Source organism: Strix aluco, chromosome 18 (assembly GCF_031877795.1).
Source record: "Strix aluco isolate bStrAlu1 chromosome 18, bStrAlu1.hap1, whole genome shotgun sequence".
In the NCBI taxonomy this organism is placed as follows: domain Eukaryota; kingdom Metazoa; phylum Chordata; class Aves; order Strigiformes; family Strigidae; genus Strix; species Strix aluco.
The window spans coordinates 2,626,250-2,639,692 of NC_133948.1; the positions used below are offsets into that span (position 1 = coordinate 2,626,250).

Sequence of the window (13,443 nt, forward strand, 5' to 3'; positions counted from 1 at the left end):
GGCACATCCCTGGGGGAGGGGATGGCCACACCGGGCAGCACCGCAGGGACGGCCGGTGGCTCCTGCACAACCCGCCGACACTCATCCCTTCACCCCTTTGCCCAGCGCAGCGCTGGCCGCAGCCACCCAAGCAGTAAATGGGATTAGGGCTTTTCAAAGCACCCTGCTCCCTTTGATGCCGGGCACGTTACAGGATTAGGCTGAGAGGCCCCCGCTGGAGCGCACCGGGGGGGGCAAAGTAGCAGGGAAAATAAGATGAAAGCTGCCAAAAGCAGCAGCCAAGCCATGGCGGGGCACGTGTGGGGCCAGCTCCCTTTCCCCACACACCCTGCCTTTCCAAGGCCATAGCAAGGTGCTGAATATTTGGGGGCTTGGTGTGATGCTGTAAAGCCATGAGGCTGAGCCGAATTTCCGTTTACATTGTATTTTTTAAAGGGTAGAAAGGGAGAAGAGGAGGGCACTTCTGGGGAGGCCTCGAGGGTGACCAAGCCTAATGGTCCAGAGACCCGCCAGGGATTAAAGCCCCCAAAGACTGTTTTTACAGTCACTTACTTAAAACCACTTCTTCACGATGTTGCTTATCTAAAAGCAATCTTTCACAGTGATCAACAGCATCTTCAGATCAGGAACAGATCCATAACGCGGGAGACAGAGGCAAAACCCTGTGAGCATCCTGGGGCCAGAGGATAGAGGGGAAGGGGCATCCCACAGCCTTCCCCAGGGAGTTATTGGGTATGATTTAGTTTTTTTAAAGGAAAAAAAAAAAACGCTAACAAGCTGTTCTGTTCCCACTGCTCCAGGGTTTGCCTCCTTGCTGGGTTGGGGAATGGGACCCACCAGCAGGGCACAGGGCTTTCCACCACCCCCAGAATTCAACCGCAGTTACTGGGAAAGGAGCTGGATTGATTCTGCCGTAAACGAGACAGGATCTGGCCCTGGCCCTGGCCCAGTTAATTAGAAAGGAAGGACCCGCCCTGAGAATATTTGCACAGGAAGCAATTTGCTCCGGAGACTCGCGAAATCCAACGAGGAACATCCCCCCCCGCCTTCCGTGGACCTGGCTGAGAAACCCCCTGCTTGGGGCCCTGGGGGGCCGCGGGGTCCCCGGCCTCGTGGTGACAGGGACTCACTGGGAAATCTCTGTGGGACAGAGATTTGTTGCAAACTGGAAGGAATAATGGTGCAGAGCACTGGGTGAACTTGCTAAATGTTTGTTTTAAATGCCTCCCACCCGTGGGTCAAAGCCGGTCAGGGGCTGCGGGGAGAGGAAGAATGTGCTGTGCACTGGGCTTGCTTCCCAAAGGGAGGAAGGGGAAAAAAAAAAATAAAGAAAAAAGGAAAGAAAAGAAAAAAAAAAAAAAGGGAAAAAAGCAGCGTTCGCAAGCACCAAGTCCTGGGGGCAGGTGGGATGCAGTAGGGGCCCGACCGAGCGCTTGTCCTGCGGGACAAAGGTGCTGCTGTGGTGTGCAAGGGCCAGTGGGGCTTCTGCTCCCTCCCTTGAGCCCAAACACCTTTGGGGGAAAAGCTCGACAGAAAGGACGGCTTGGCTTTCCCCGGGGCCATGCCAGGTCACCAGGAATTTTACCTGGTGTGGAATCAGCCAAATCCATTGCAGCCAAAGCCCACCCCCACCCCGTGCCGGGGAGCACAGCCAGCCCCGGGAGGGCATCCCCTCGCTTCGCTTTTATTTTTGGCTCTTGCAAAGCCCCGATGAGGAGGAGCAAAGCCAGCAACAGATTTGGCAGCAGCGCTTGAAATAGCACCAGCCCAACGCCTCCTCCCCACCGGCCGGGCTGTTCCCTGAGGCGGGGTCTGACGTGCTGGGAGCACCCTCAAAGAGCCCCAAAGTGATGCTGTTTGGAGCCAGAACTCCCCGTGACCCGGGATGGGGACACACGCTCCCATGGGGACAAATAACCGCAACCCTGACTCGACGGAGCAAAACTGGCTTTTACTTTCAGATTTCACAATTTTGGTGTTCTTTTTTTTTTTTTTTAATATTTAATACTGGACTCGTTTGACAAAAATAGCAGGAATTTAGCCAGCTGCTCCCTGGCCCCGCTGCCACGGTGAGCAGCAAACACAGCCTGAAGGCAGGGACAAGGCTCTGGCTCTACCCAAGGCTTCCTCCTTCCAAAGCACAAGTTAGTCAAAGTTAAACAAGCGCACACAAAAAAAAAAAAAAGGAAAAAAGAAAACCCAGCCCATCATGCCTGCGTAAGACCTGCCATGTGGAGGAACTGTCTTTTTAAAGATTAAACACCACGGCTCCCCCCGCACCGCTCCCCGTTCACTCACATCCTGCATCATCTCCGCTCCAGCCGGCGTCTAAGCACCACGGGAGCTCCCCAGGGTAGCCGAGATCTGAATTTCTAGCCGCAAAAGTACTTACAAAAGTAAAATTAAACTCCCTTACAGGTCCCACGGGGAGCAGGGGAAGGCACAGAGCCTAATTTCTGTTTTCCCCTTCCTCTCCCAACTTGCCCAGGCGAGAAGATTCCCTGGCTGCTGAAGCCACAGGACAGGGTGAATTTGGGGTTCGCCAGACACGGTGACCCCTCGCCTTGCTGGGATGGGCCCGTGGCGCTGGGAACCAGCGGTGCAGAGGCCACCAGACCCTGTCCTCAGCTCTGAATCTGAGGGCAAAGCAGGCGCTCTAGCCAAAAAAGCCAGGTTTGGGGTCCCAGCAAGGAGAAACGCAATTGCATCTCGACCGATTGCAATAATTAGCGCTCACATCGCCCGTGGCATGTGGACGTGGCATCTTTTGCCCCCTGAGCGTGAGCCTGTGGCAGTGGCTCTCCTCAGAGGTCTCAAATACAGGGTTCAGCCTCTGCACCTTCCCACAGGACGTTGCCGGCACCCTGGCACCGTCCCCAACCTGCTGCCGAGGGACCCGCAGCATCGCCTGGCTGCAACGGGTAAGACCCATCCTTACCTTGGGCGGGTCAAAGAGCTCCAGCACGTACTCCTCGCCCTCGGACGTCCCCGCTCGCCGCAGCACCAGCCGGCAGCGCTGCCAGCGCGTCCCGCTGTCCAGGGAGGTCTCATCCAGCAGCCCGTACTTGAGGAACCCCTCCTTGCGCACCTCGGGGGGCTGCTCCCGCGACAGCCCCCACGGCAGGATGCGCTTGCCCAGTCCCGGCTTAAGAGCTGCCGCTGCCTCCGCCGCCGCATCCCCATCCCCGTCCCCAGGGAGGGCATCCGAGGAACGGCGTCGGAAGAGGCTGCGCCAGCTCCTGCGCAGCTGGCTGAGGGAGAAGGGCCGCCGCGCCGGCCCTGCCAACTCCTCCGAGCTCCAGGACTTCCGCAGCCCCATTGGGGTGGCCTCAGGGGCTCGGCTGGGCTGTTCGGGGTGGGGGCTCGGCTCCACCTCTGTTTTGGCAGCCACCGTGCCCAAGGAGGCATCCGTGTGCCGCCGGTGAGTCTCCCGGTAATCCCGCGCCGGGCCGGCGGGCAGGATGCGGAGCTGGTTCATGGCGAAGCCCTCCTTCACCTCATGGCAGAAGTACTGCTGGAAGAGGTCGGTGAACTGCACCGAGAAGTTCTCGGCGGCCAGGAGGTCATGGTGCGGGTGCTCGGTGGCGAAGCGCAGGTAGTGCCGTGCCAGCTCCTTGGCGGTGCTGATGGCGTGCAGCTCGCAGAACTCATGCCAGCCCCGGGGATGCGCTGGCGTGCCGGCCGGCAGAGCGTGCCCATTCATTGCCGTGGCTCCAGCGAGGCGGCCGCGCTGCAAAGACAGAGCACACCGGCGGCGTCAGGGTGGCCCCCACACCTCAATACCTCCCCCACTGCCCCGGTAGCCCCCAGCCAGCACGGCCGTAAGCCGCTCCGAATGCGCACCCATGGGGCAAGCGGCCAAGGGTGGCCGGCTTCCCAGTCCCATAAGCCACCACTACAACTTGCCACGGGCCACGCAAGACATTGAGCACTCAAGCCCTGATGTGGCGCCTCGCATCCCCATCCCCAGCTGGCAGGGCCGTGCCTCAGTTTCTCCACCTGCAAGGTGGGGTGCAGGCAGGTCCTAGAGCGGGGCGTCTGCACGGCTTCCTGCCAGCACAGCTGCCTGCAGCTGCCCGCCGCCCCACGGGGACGCCCGGCCGGGCCGCATCCGCTCTCCTCCTGCCAAGGCTTCGCAGCGCCGATGGGTTTCCCTCCAGGGACCTATTTCAACAGAGCTGATAAAACTGGAGTGGGGGCGGGAGGGGAGGAAACAACATGAAAAGCTGCAGAAATCCAGGGACAGAGCTGCCTCGCCTGCCAAATCCACCCAGCTCCACCGGCCTGGGGAGACGCGGCCGCGCCACCGGCGCAGCCAGGGACGAGGACGTGTCCCCGAGGGGATGCTCCGCTGCCGTCAGGCTCTGGCAAACCATGTCATATCTCTGCCCCGAGCAGATTTTGCTGCGAGGCCAATCTGACGGCACCCATGGCCAGCGTGCAGCCGCCCCGGCGTGCCTGGCTGAGCCATTCCCCACGGCCGGCCCAGCTGCACCGCGCTGCTTACCGCTGAACCTCGTGCTCGCCCGCCGCACTTATCGGGGCCGTGCACTCCGCTCAGGCAGGAAACATCGGCCAACCCACCCGGATCCTGCCGCGCCGGCACGGGCACTGCCACCTCCCCGAAACTCCGGCCGCTCGGCAACAGCACCCCGGCTGCTGGGAGGGGAGGAAAAGGGATTGCATTTGTCCTGGGGAGGAAAAATTTTTTAAAAAAGAATAAAAAAATAAATAAAAGAGGGGCCAGGAGGAAGTGAGCGGGGCAATGCGGAGCACGCCAGCACGGCGGATCTGGTTTGCAGCCGGGGAGGTGATAACGCCGGGAAGCGAACCTCTATCTCTGCCCACCCGCCGCCCTTCCTAGCACGTCCTGCGAAGTTTCTAGGCGAGGGGAGATGTTATCTGCGCCCCGCCAGCCTCACTCGCGGCCCGGCTTCTCAGAAGAGCCACCCGAGGCTCGGGGCCGGCCGGTGTGGCGGCGATGCTGAGCGTGCGCCTGGCTGCAGCCCGGCTGAACCCCCCGGCGGGGCCCCCGTCTATCAGCACCGCCAGCCTGCCGATGACTCAGCATCCTCCGGCTGCGCTCCCGCTTCCTCCCGGCACCCGGGAATCGCCGCCACGGTCGCCGGCACCGCCAGCACGTTCGGCGGGATGCTCCCCCCAAAATGCAGAGGGACGCGGGATGCCCGCAGGGATGGCTCCTCAGGCTGGCAGGAGGTTCCCAAGACAGGGAAGTCGCCTTCCAAGTTTTCAGGCTCGCTCGGCGATGGCTGTGGGAGAGGTTTGCGGCGCGGGAAGAGTCGGGCTTCGCCTGTGCCACGCGGCGGGAAGCAGCTGAAGGCCGTCTCTGGTAGCAATGTGGTTTTTCCAACCGGCACGACGATGGGAAATACACCCTCAGTGCTTCCTCCTGCTGGCACAAACCTCGATGCTGTCCTCCCTGCTCCTGCCCGGCACACTTCTCACGTGGAAATGGTTATCCCAGCTGAATCCACACTTGAGCTACCGCAGCAGCATCCTGCTCCTCCACCCGGGGTTTCGGCAGGGACATGCCGTGGGGATGCGAGTGCCCGTTGCCAGGTGGGCTTCTCCCTGCTCCAGCCCATCGCGCTCCACGATGCCGGAATTCAGCAGCCAGACACTTTAAGTCAGACTTTACATCAGTCTCCCTTATACCCCACACGTTCCTACAAGGGGCTCCCAGCCGTCCTGCAGGTCAGCACCGAGCCAAACGACTCGTCGAGATGGCTAATTGCTTTAATTGGCACTGAATGGAGAATCCAGCCCATCCTTGGACACACTGCAGGCTGGTTGGGATGTTGGGGCTAATGTCCGCCCCCCCGGCTGCTGGAAGAGCTGTACGTTGCCCAGCCTGCCCTGTCTCAAGGGTGTTTTGGGGTGCTGGGGTTATTTTGGGGTGTTGGGGTTGTTTTGGGGTGCTGGGCCAGGAGCTCAAGGAAGAGAGGGACGAGACGGACCGGCCACGAGCTGGCTTTGATGCGGGCTGGGGCGGCGAGCCCCGGCTTGCGCAGGACCCAGCCCTGCAGCCGAGCCGCCCCCGGGAGATCACAGACTCTTGCCCAACCTGGCGAGTATCGCTGCGGCAGCGGGTGCCGGCACCGGCTGGGATAGTTGGATCCAGTGATGGGTTATTTGTGCCCTCGTGATAGCCAAAATCCCAGTAAATGCTGGGATTTAATTGCAGCCAGAGGAGCTGGCAGCACCGAGCAGCGCCAGGGCAATACTGGGACCCAGCGCCGCAGCTCTGCCACCAGATCCCGGAGGATGAGCGGTTCGGAGCCGGCCAGCCTTGCCATGGAGGGGCTGCAGGATCTGGCCCACCGCCTTCCCACCACACGACAGCCACGCAGGGGGCTGCGGCTGCGCGGGAAGGGCCCCCTCCAGCACCCAGCGCTGCAAATCCAGCCTCGGAGGGAAACGTGACGGAGCAGGGACCGTGTCGCCGTGCCCTGCCGAGCGAGCCCCGCTTGCACACGCGTGCGTGAACAGGCAGCCCCGGAGCATGTGCAGCGCAACCAGCGATCCGAAAACGAAACCGGCCCCGGACTCCTCGCCGCGACTCTCCACGCCAGGAAAATACATGCCAGCAACATAAATAGGAAATTTGATTTATGTGCTGGTTCTCCCAGAAACAACCGTTCCCCAACCGGAGGAAAAGCAGCCGGTGGCATTTTCAGCTCCCTTTTATAAGCACGAGGCTCTTCAAAATTCACCCCAAGGACTATTTTCAGGAGGGAGCAAAGCGAGGGGCTGGGAGACGCCCTCGGCGGCCCTGCAGCTCCCCGCTTCCCGAGTGGCAGAAATACAAAGTTCCCACAATCCCAAGAGCGGGAACATTGTTCCTTCCCAGGATGTCCTCCATGAAAAGAGCTATTCTGAGCCGGCAGCAGCCTTTCTTGGCACAGCCCCGCAGCCCGCTCGCGAGGCGGCTATAAAAGGCCGGGTTACAATGAACAGCACTTTTCAATGGGAGAGCATCCGGAGCGGGGGGTTCGGGGGGATGTGGGTCCCCATGGAGGGGGGCGGGGTGCTCAAGGGGATGCGGGTCCCCAGAGGATCCAGCCCGCCCGGGGTGGGCTTACAAGGACTGGGTGGTGTAGAGCATCCCCCCCCCCCCGGGATAGTTCTGGTGGCAGCCCCCCTCTGCATCCCAATGCCCCAGAGACCGTTCAGCAAGGCAGGAGAGGGGCTGGTGCGGTGGGAGAGGTGGGAAAGGGTCCGGCTGCAGCCTCCCGATGCGGGGTAAGGGGTGAGGATGGAGGGGTGCACCCTGATTTCACCCTCCTCCTCCAAACTGGGTCACAACATGACGTGTTCGTGGCACATTCCCGGTCAGGCTTGGGGCAGAGCGAGCACGGCCATGGGAAGCCGTCCTGACTCCACGCTCACGGAAAGCCCCATGAAGTTTTATTGCTGCCCTTCAGCCGAGCCTCTTCTCCCTTCCAGCAGCCCACTTTCACCAGTGGGGTAACTATTGCTGATTTACCCCCGAGCAGAACAGAAAGCCCCAGCCCACACACCCAGGGCAGCATAGAGACTCCATGGGAGGCAGGGAGGGCGACCAGACCCCTATCACCCCCCCCCCAAAACAACATCCACATATTTACAGCATCGCTATAAACCAGCCAAGGCCACGCATGCATCAATCCACAGCAGAAACTGTCCGGCAAGGTCCTGCTCTGCTCTCTGGGAGCAGCCCCCCACAGCATTGTGGATTCTCTGGGGTCTCGTAGAGGGTGATGGCACAGCACCACCATTCCCTGTGACCTGCCGGTTGTTGCCACACAAGCTGGAAGAGCCCAGGGTGTCTCGGGATCTTCCCTCCCTCTCCTTTGGTTGAACCAAACTGGCAAATTAAAAAGCAACAGAGGAGCAAGTTGGAGACATCCCCCACACCACACACCCACACAAGCTGTGTTTTCTTAAGAAATCGGGTTAAAAGCCAGTGGGGTTTGGGGAGGCTGATTTTGCTCTCCTATCCCCACTTACATACACACCCCTCTCACTTGACCACCTGGCTCTACACAACTTGCTGTATTAAAGGCCAGAGCTGGCCTTAATCTACGGCTCTGCGTGGGCTGAGCAGCACTGCAGAGCTCTGGGGACGTGGGTGATGTCACAACACTTTAAATCCAGGGGAAATCCACCCGTTTGGCTTCCCCTGATTGCTCCACCGGGAGAGATGGGATGGAGACAGCCCATCCCGAAACTATCTTGGGCCAAACGCAAGCTCCATGCTTGCTTGAGCTCGCAGGAGCTCACCAGGACGAGCCACTGCAGCCAGCCCAGCTCCCCAGAAACCCTCTGCCTGCTCCCGTCCACCTGAGCGCCCATCACCGGGGCGTCTGGCACCCTTGCAGGCCAGTTTACACCATCACACTCTCCTTACACCCACTGCCTGCGGGGAAAAGCCCGGCAGCGGGGTGGCCTCTTTCAACAGGGTTTGTTTTGTTGCATGAAATGAATTACTGTGGTGTAGGCGTGGGAGAAACCAGGCGTGGGGAGCGCTGCTGGGGGAGCGACTGGCTGGGGGTCCCCAGCTTCACCCACAGGGACAAGGGGGGGAGCAGCCAGCAGCTCAGCTCCCCACCAACCTGGCTCTCCCTCCCCACCACAGCGGTGCCCCCAGGGCTGGATTTGGCTCTTCCTCCTCACCAAGCTGTGGCAGTGAGCACTGGCAGTACCACAAACCCCGCCAGCACTGAGCTCTTGCACTTTCACTTCATCTCACCCGCTGGGATTTGACCTGATGTCTATCACGGTGCCGGGGTCAGTCCCGGGCAGCCCCGTGGGTGGGGAAGGCTTGCTCTGAGTGAGGGGGACACAAGACCCCTCAAAAGCCACCAGCACTTGCACCCCAATCTCTCCGGGGCAATAGCAGACCCGCTGCCCTGCGAGCTCTGGCGAAATCAAACCGGATCTTTTCAGATGCAATAAATACATAAAGGCAAAGGAGAAAATAAAACTAGCGTTGAGGCGGGGGAAATGCACAGGGACAAGGCTCTCCTGCACAGAACGCGAGATAAAAAGAAATCTGAGACGTCAACCTAGTCCCAAACAAGTCAAAGTGAAACCTGCCAGTAATTTCACGGGCCTTTAAACTCCAATCCCGTAACCTGTCAGCAAAGCCCAACGGCAGACGGGGACATGCGAGAACAGGCAGCCCCAGGTCCCCACGCCAGCCACCTCTTCCTCCAGCTGCTTTTCTACCTAAGCACAGCAACCCGAAAAATCCCCGGGGCCACCAGCCCACAACTCCAGCACATCTTGAATCAATTTGCAACAACAATATCGAAATCGCAGCTCGACAACTCGTCCCGGTTTCCTTGACAGTAAATCCCAGCCTGGGCAGCAATGACCGTGTTATTGCCGCTGCGGGAGCCAGCGGGTCCGGGCTCTATGGGGGTGACCCTGCTGGGGCTTGGCACTAGCAGGACTGGGCACGCTGGCAGGGCATGGGGAGGCCACCAGGACGTTGCCCGTCGGTGCATGGGCCTCGTGGTCTGAGCCGTGGTGGCTGCCAAGCCAGGCAAAGCCTGCGAGCCAACAAAGTCCGCAGGGAGCAGAAAGCCAGAGGAGCTGCTTGGCAAGTTCCAGCTGGCACCTCCGCTTGGCACTGGCAGCGGGCACGGGGGCAGAGGAGAAGGGGGCAGCGGGGTGGGAAGGTGGGGCAGGGCCCCCACGGGCAGGGCAGCACCCCACAACGGCAGCTGGGCCAGGTGGGCATCACCCCACGGGGTCCTGCACCCTCCAAGAGGGGCCACCCCCATGGTGGGGGCTGCGGGGGCCTGGGGGCAGGCAGAGGAGGGGGGCAGGGCAGGATAGGGGTGGTGGGAAATGGGGGACCTTGAGGGGGACAGGGATCCCAGGAGAGGGGGTGCTCTGGGGTAAAGGGGTGCTCGAAAGATGGGGGTCCCCAGGGTTGGCTGCACCCAGAGGGGAACAGAGCCCCTGGGACAGGGAGTGCCCCCGGGGGAAGCGGGTGCTGGGGGGACAGGGGGTCCCCGAGGGTGACCGCAGCCCCTGGGAAGAACGAGCCAGAGGAAGGGGCCCGGGCTAAGAGTGTCCCCCCCGCAGAAAAGGGGTGCGGGAGGGGGTGAGGAGAGGGCCGAGGGTTGCCAGAGGAGGGGGGCTCCGCGGGAGGAGAGGGTCCGCGCCCGGGGCTCCAGGGAACGCTCAGACGGGAGCTCCCCCCCGCCCCGACTCCGCCGCCACTTTCGCTTTGCAGCGGCCGCTCCCCGGTCCCGCCCGCCCCGGTCCCGCTGCGCGCCCGCGGTTACCTGCAGGAGAAGGCGACCGGCTGCCGCTCGCCCATGGTGGAGCGCGGCGGAGCGCCCGGGGACGGGTCGGGACAGGACGGGGCGGGCGGCTCAGCAAGGCTCGGCTCAGCAAGGCTCGGCTCGGTTCAGGACGGCTCGGTTCAAGCAGGAAACCGGGGCAGGCGGCTCCGCATTTCCGCCGAGCGGAGCCGCGGCGGGGCGCGGACCCCAGCCCCGGGCGGGTTATGTAAAGCGGAGCGGCGCGGCCGAGGGCGGAGGCTGCGCGGGGGCGGAGCGGTGCGGAGCGGAGGGGCCGCGCCGTCTGTCCCTCCTGTCCGTCCGTCCGTCCGTTTGTTCGTCCCGCCGACAGCTCCGCGGACGCGCACCGCTCCGCGCCGCCCCTCCCCGCTGGTGCCTTTATCTTATCGCATCCGCGCCCGCGGAGGCAGCGGCATAAACAGCCCGGCGGCGCTCGTGGGGGTTGGTTTTATTTTTTAAAAGTTTTTGTGACTTTTACAACTTTTTCTTTGTGGATTGGGGGGTGTCAGGGCACCGCAGCCACCCACATCACCGCCCCCGGCCCCAGCCTGGCCGCTGCCCCCCGGGGGCCGAGAGGGACCCCGGGCACGGGGTCGTTTGGGGGTTCGGAAGGAAAACACCCCATTTTCCTGTCCCTGCCACGCTGCATCCTCCCACGACTCGGCGGGCTGGGACACAGGGGACCTCTGCGGTGGCAGCAGTGGGCGAGCCGCCGTCTCAAACCCCATTTCTCATCATTTTCCTCCGCCTTTCAGTCGAGGAAATCATCTTGCTGAGAAAGGCACCGCAGGGCACTGCCCACACCCGGCGGAGCGGGTCACGGCCACGGGGCCCACAGTTGTCTCGCACCGTGGGCGAGGGCTTCAGCCGTGACAGAGCGGTCACAATGTCCCTCCGGTCCCAAGCAGGGCCAGGCTCAGCCATCCTGCTGCTGTCCTTGTGTCATCCCGACCCGGGGGAGCAGGGGCAGAGCACAGCAGAGCCATGGGAAATGGGAGGACAATAAACTTTCATGGCACCTTTTGCCAGGTTTGTGGTCTGTACCGTCACACCTGGCCCATCAACATCTCCCACCTGTGTCACTGGCTGGCCCGAGAGCTCCTCCGGGGCCTCGTCCTCCCCGAGCAGCAGTGCTGGGGACGGAGGGGCTCCTCTTGCCCCACAGACCCCCCACGGGTCACCGTGGCTTGCAAGAGCTGTGGCAGAGCAGCCCTGCTCAGGGGGCTGACACTCGCCCAGCATGCCAAGCCGAGGAAACCCAGGGAAGCGGCAGCTGGGATTTTACAGACACCACGCGATGGGTTTGTGGGTGTTGGGAAAGTGGAAGAGCTGCAGGCTTTTGCCCTTGGAGAGCAGGTTGAGGCATGCTGAGCTGTTTGTGAACGGGCAGCTGTGTGCCGCCACCAGCGGGCTCCATCCCCGGTGATATTTTAAAATACAGCCCAGTCGCTCACCCCATCCATTCCCAATCCACCCCCTTCCAGCAAGGAAAAGACTGAAATGGGAACGGGGGTCCCCGGGGCTGCTGTGCCCCAGGACTGGCCATCCCCAGACCACAGACCTGGGTTGTTGCTGGTGTGGACACAGCCCCGCTGCCCCCCCTCCAGCCCCACCAACCCCCCCGGCCCAGATTTGAGCTTTCCTGCAGGGCTATAACCCACTAACCCACGCTCCCCTCGGGCATCGCCTGCTCCAGGGGTCCAGGCAGCTCTGCAACCAACCAGCCCTCCCCAGACCCTACAGGGAATGGTTGGGAGATAAAATCTTACCTTAAAAGCTGCTTTTTAACTCCTCCCGCCGTTGCTTTATGCATAATTGCACCTTCTGGCTTTTTTTCTGAGCACAGAGGAGCGGTCGGCGGAGCCCGGTGCCCGTCCTCCTTCCCACGGGCGGCCGTCCCAGCTCGCAGCTATTGCACACTTTTCTTTATGAGCTTCATCTATTCCAAAAGCGCCCTCTCAGCGCCCTCAGCCCCCATGGCCTGAGATTTCTCTTTTGTTTTGCTTCCTGTACGGATTTTCTACAGTCCCTAACTGCTAATTCACTACCACCGACTTCTGCTTTTTCTGTTTGTTTATGCAGAGCTGCGCAGATGCCCTTGTGCACGCACACACAGAGGCTGCCGCTTCCCTTCCGCTCTGCACCGGGTTCAGCTTTTAACCATTGCTGCTTTCTGCTCCTGTAAAAGCCTGAACCAGCTTCCAACCGCCCTTCCCACTTCTCTCTTTAACTCCCGCTTTGTTTTCAGGCTGTGTGGGGTGGTTTGGAAGTGGCACATTTGCTTTTCCCCGAGGTGGGATGTGATCGGCTGTGGGTAACCTCTGCCATCCCGCAGTGAGATGAGGGTGTCCCTTCTCTCCCCAGAGCGGGTCTGGGGGTGACATCTGGAAATGATTGGTGATGGGGGGTCTGTGCTGAGCTGGCAATGCCCCCCAAAATCCCAGCCTGGTGCTGCTTCAGAGGGCAGGGTAGTGATAGGCAGGGAGGTGATGGGCAGAGTGGTGATGGGCAAGTTGGTGATGGTCAGGGTGGCGATGGGCAGGTCAGTGATGGGCAGGGAGATGATGGACAGGTTGATGATGGGCAGGGAGGTGATGGGCAGAGTAGTAATGGGCAGGGAGGTGATGGGCTGGGAGGTGATAGTCGGGGTGGTGATGGGCAGGGTGGGTGATGATGGGCAGGGAGGTGATGGGCAGGGTGGGTGATGATGGGCAGAGTGGGTGACAATGGGCAGGGAGGTGATAGGGTGGCAATGGGCAGGGAGGTGATGGTCGGGGTGGTGATGGACAGGGTGGGTGACGATGGGCAGGGTGGTGATGGGCAGGGTGGGTGATGATGGGCAGGGAGGTGATGGACAGGGTGGGTGGTGATGGGCAGGGAGGTGATGGTCAGGGTGGCGATGGGCCGTGTCCCGCCGCCGTCGCTGGGCTGCAGCTGCCCTCTCCCGGGCCCCCGCCGCACTGCACGCCGCCTCCCGCCCTCCCCGCCCGGCCTCGCCGCTCTGCCCTGCCCGCCTGCCCCGGCGGGGGATTGGGGGGGGCACCCGGGGGCAGCGCATCCCCGCCCGGTGCCCGACCCCCGGGCTGCCAGGCTGGAGACCTGCGTGGGACGGTGAACCTCGCGT

At 61.9% G+C, this 13,443-nt stretch overlaps 1 protein-coding gene across 10 annotated transcripts in view; it reads right to left on the minus strand.

The window, feature by feature from the left end:
* Positions 1-12,373, minus strand: part of SH2B3 (SH2B adaptor protein 3) — a 28,834-nt gene extending 16,461 nt beyond the window's left edge. Inside the window, exons 1-3 of one of the 10 annotated variants that reach the window (XM_074843756.1) lie at positions 10,302-10,723; positions 4,508-4,656; positions 2,939-3,730 (exon numbers count right to left, since the gene is read on the minus strand). In XM_074843756.1, the coding sequence (XP_074699857.1) occupies positions 2,939-3,703 (765 nt within the window). In that variant the 5' untranslated portion in view covers positions 3,704-3,730; positions 4,508-4,656; positions 10,302-10,723. The other 9 variants (XM_074843750.1, XM_074843747.1, XM_074843749.1 and 6 more) reach the window with 9 other exon arrangements.
* Between the last annotated feature and the right edge of the window lie 1,070 nt (positions 12,374-13,443).